We start from the raw sequence: 1,486 nt of genomic DNA on the forward strand, positions 1-1,486 counted from the left end.
CGCCGAGGGGCTCCCGCCGCTTCTTCTTGCTGGCCTCCGACACCTTGAAGCCCTCGGGGAACCAGAGCTGGCCATGCTGCCGCCGGCGCTTCCGCGACAGCAGCACCCCGCAGCCCACAAAGAAGAGCAGCACGAAGGCCACCACGGCCACGTACATGAAGTGCAGCGGCGCGGGCGGGGGCGGCTCCACCGTCTCACCTGCGGGCATCAGGCCGAGCTACCAGGCAGGCTGGCGGCCGGGGGCAGCGCACTGGCTCCGCGGCCGGGCGCCTCCTCGCCCACTCTCCTCCATCCCGCCCCCCAAAATAAGGTCATTTTCTACGCGATTAATCAGAATTGCAAACTATCGCTAAATTCTCTCCTGCACCAGCCAGCTATCTGGAGACGGCTTTTACTTTTTTCTCCTTTAAGGGAGAAGGATTAGCCAACTTCAAATCACTGCACTTGCATTGAGCTGTTAAGACAAAGGATTTAGGGGGATTTTCGAGATACAAACTTCAACACTTCACATGACACCGATCAATTCTTTTCTCTCTCTCTCCTTTTTTTTTTTAAAAAAAAGCTGTAATGATTTTGAAATAATACCCAACAAAGAAAAATCAGGAGGAAGGGGTGGGGCGAGAAAAAGGCTCCCACTTTCTGGGAGGTGCTGGTTCCCCTGGGCCAGCCTCACTGACAGCTGTCACTGTGGGGAGGGAGAGCGTGCGGGGCGGAAAACACCAGCAGACACTCCCGAAACTCTGGATGGCGCGACACCCCCGTGGGTGGCAAATGGCACGAAGCACGTGAGCACCTTGGAGGGGAACTGGGAGACAGCCCCTCCCAGGCGGACCCCTCCCAGTACACGCAAAAGCTCCCGAGGGAGTGTGGCTGGGTGAGCAGGGCGGGCCACTCACTCTGCACGGCCTCGATCTTGTAGGGGATGTTGAGGCTGCCCAGCGAGGCGAGCGCGCCCAGGAAGGCGGCCACGTCCGTGGCGCTCTGGAAGCACTGTGAGGACGACTGGACGCACTGCCGGTTGTCGATCTCCAGGTAGACGATGGACCTGGGGGCGCACCGGGGTCGGGGGGCTCGGACCCCAGCCTCCTCCCTGCGCCCACCCAGCCCACTGCCTCCAGGGACCAGCTCTGGCCCCTGGGGCCTCACCCTGATGGGCGGGGGCAGAGGCACTCCCAGAACCCAAGGGGGCAGCCTGGGGCGGCGGGGAGCTAGGTCTGGACAGGAACAACCCTGGAGGTGGCCAGCGCCCCTGCCGGCCCACCACGTCAGCCCCAGCGGGGCATGCGTGGCTGCTCGTCACAGACACTCCTCAGAGAGCTCCCGCCCCACCCCTGGCCCCGGGGCTCCCTTGAGTGCCACGAGCGTCCCTGTTCCTCATCTCGGAAGGAAAGAGATGTCAAGAACCTGATCCCCCGCCCCCCCCGAGAGCCGACCCCAGGCTCCAGGGCCTGGGCCATGGGGTGAAGAGCCCCTGGGGGAATGCTGG

The 1,486-nt window shown here is 62.9% G+C and overlaps 1 protein-coding gene across 1 annotated transcript in view; it reads right to left on the reverse strand.

The window, feature by feature from the left end:
* The window catches only part of NOTCH1 (notch receptor 1), a 52,122-nt gene that overhangs the window by 6,824 nt on the left and 43,812 nt on the right, over positions 1-1,486 (reverse strand). Inside the window, 2 exon segments of the mRNA XM_024762427.1 lie at positions 1-198; positions 897-1,292. The exon segment at positions 1-198 is cut by the window's left edge and continues 101 nt beyond it. Coding sequence (XP_024618195.1) covers positions 1-198; positions 897-1,292 — 594 coding nt within the window.

The sequence above is a fragment of the Neophocaena asiaeorientalis genome, unplaced genomic scaffold (genome assembly GCF_003031525.2).
Source record: "Neophocaena asiaeorientalis asiaeorientalis breed wild unplaced genomic scaffold, Neophocaena_asiaeorientalis_V1.1 scaffold78, whole genome shotgun sequence".
Classification (NCBI taxonomy): Eukaryota; Metazoa; Chordata; class Mammalia; order Artiodactyla; family Phocoenidae; genus Neophocaena; species Neophocaena asiaeorientalis.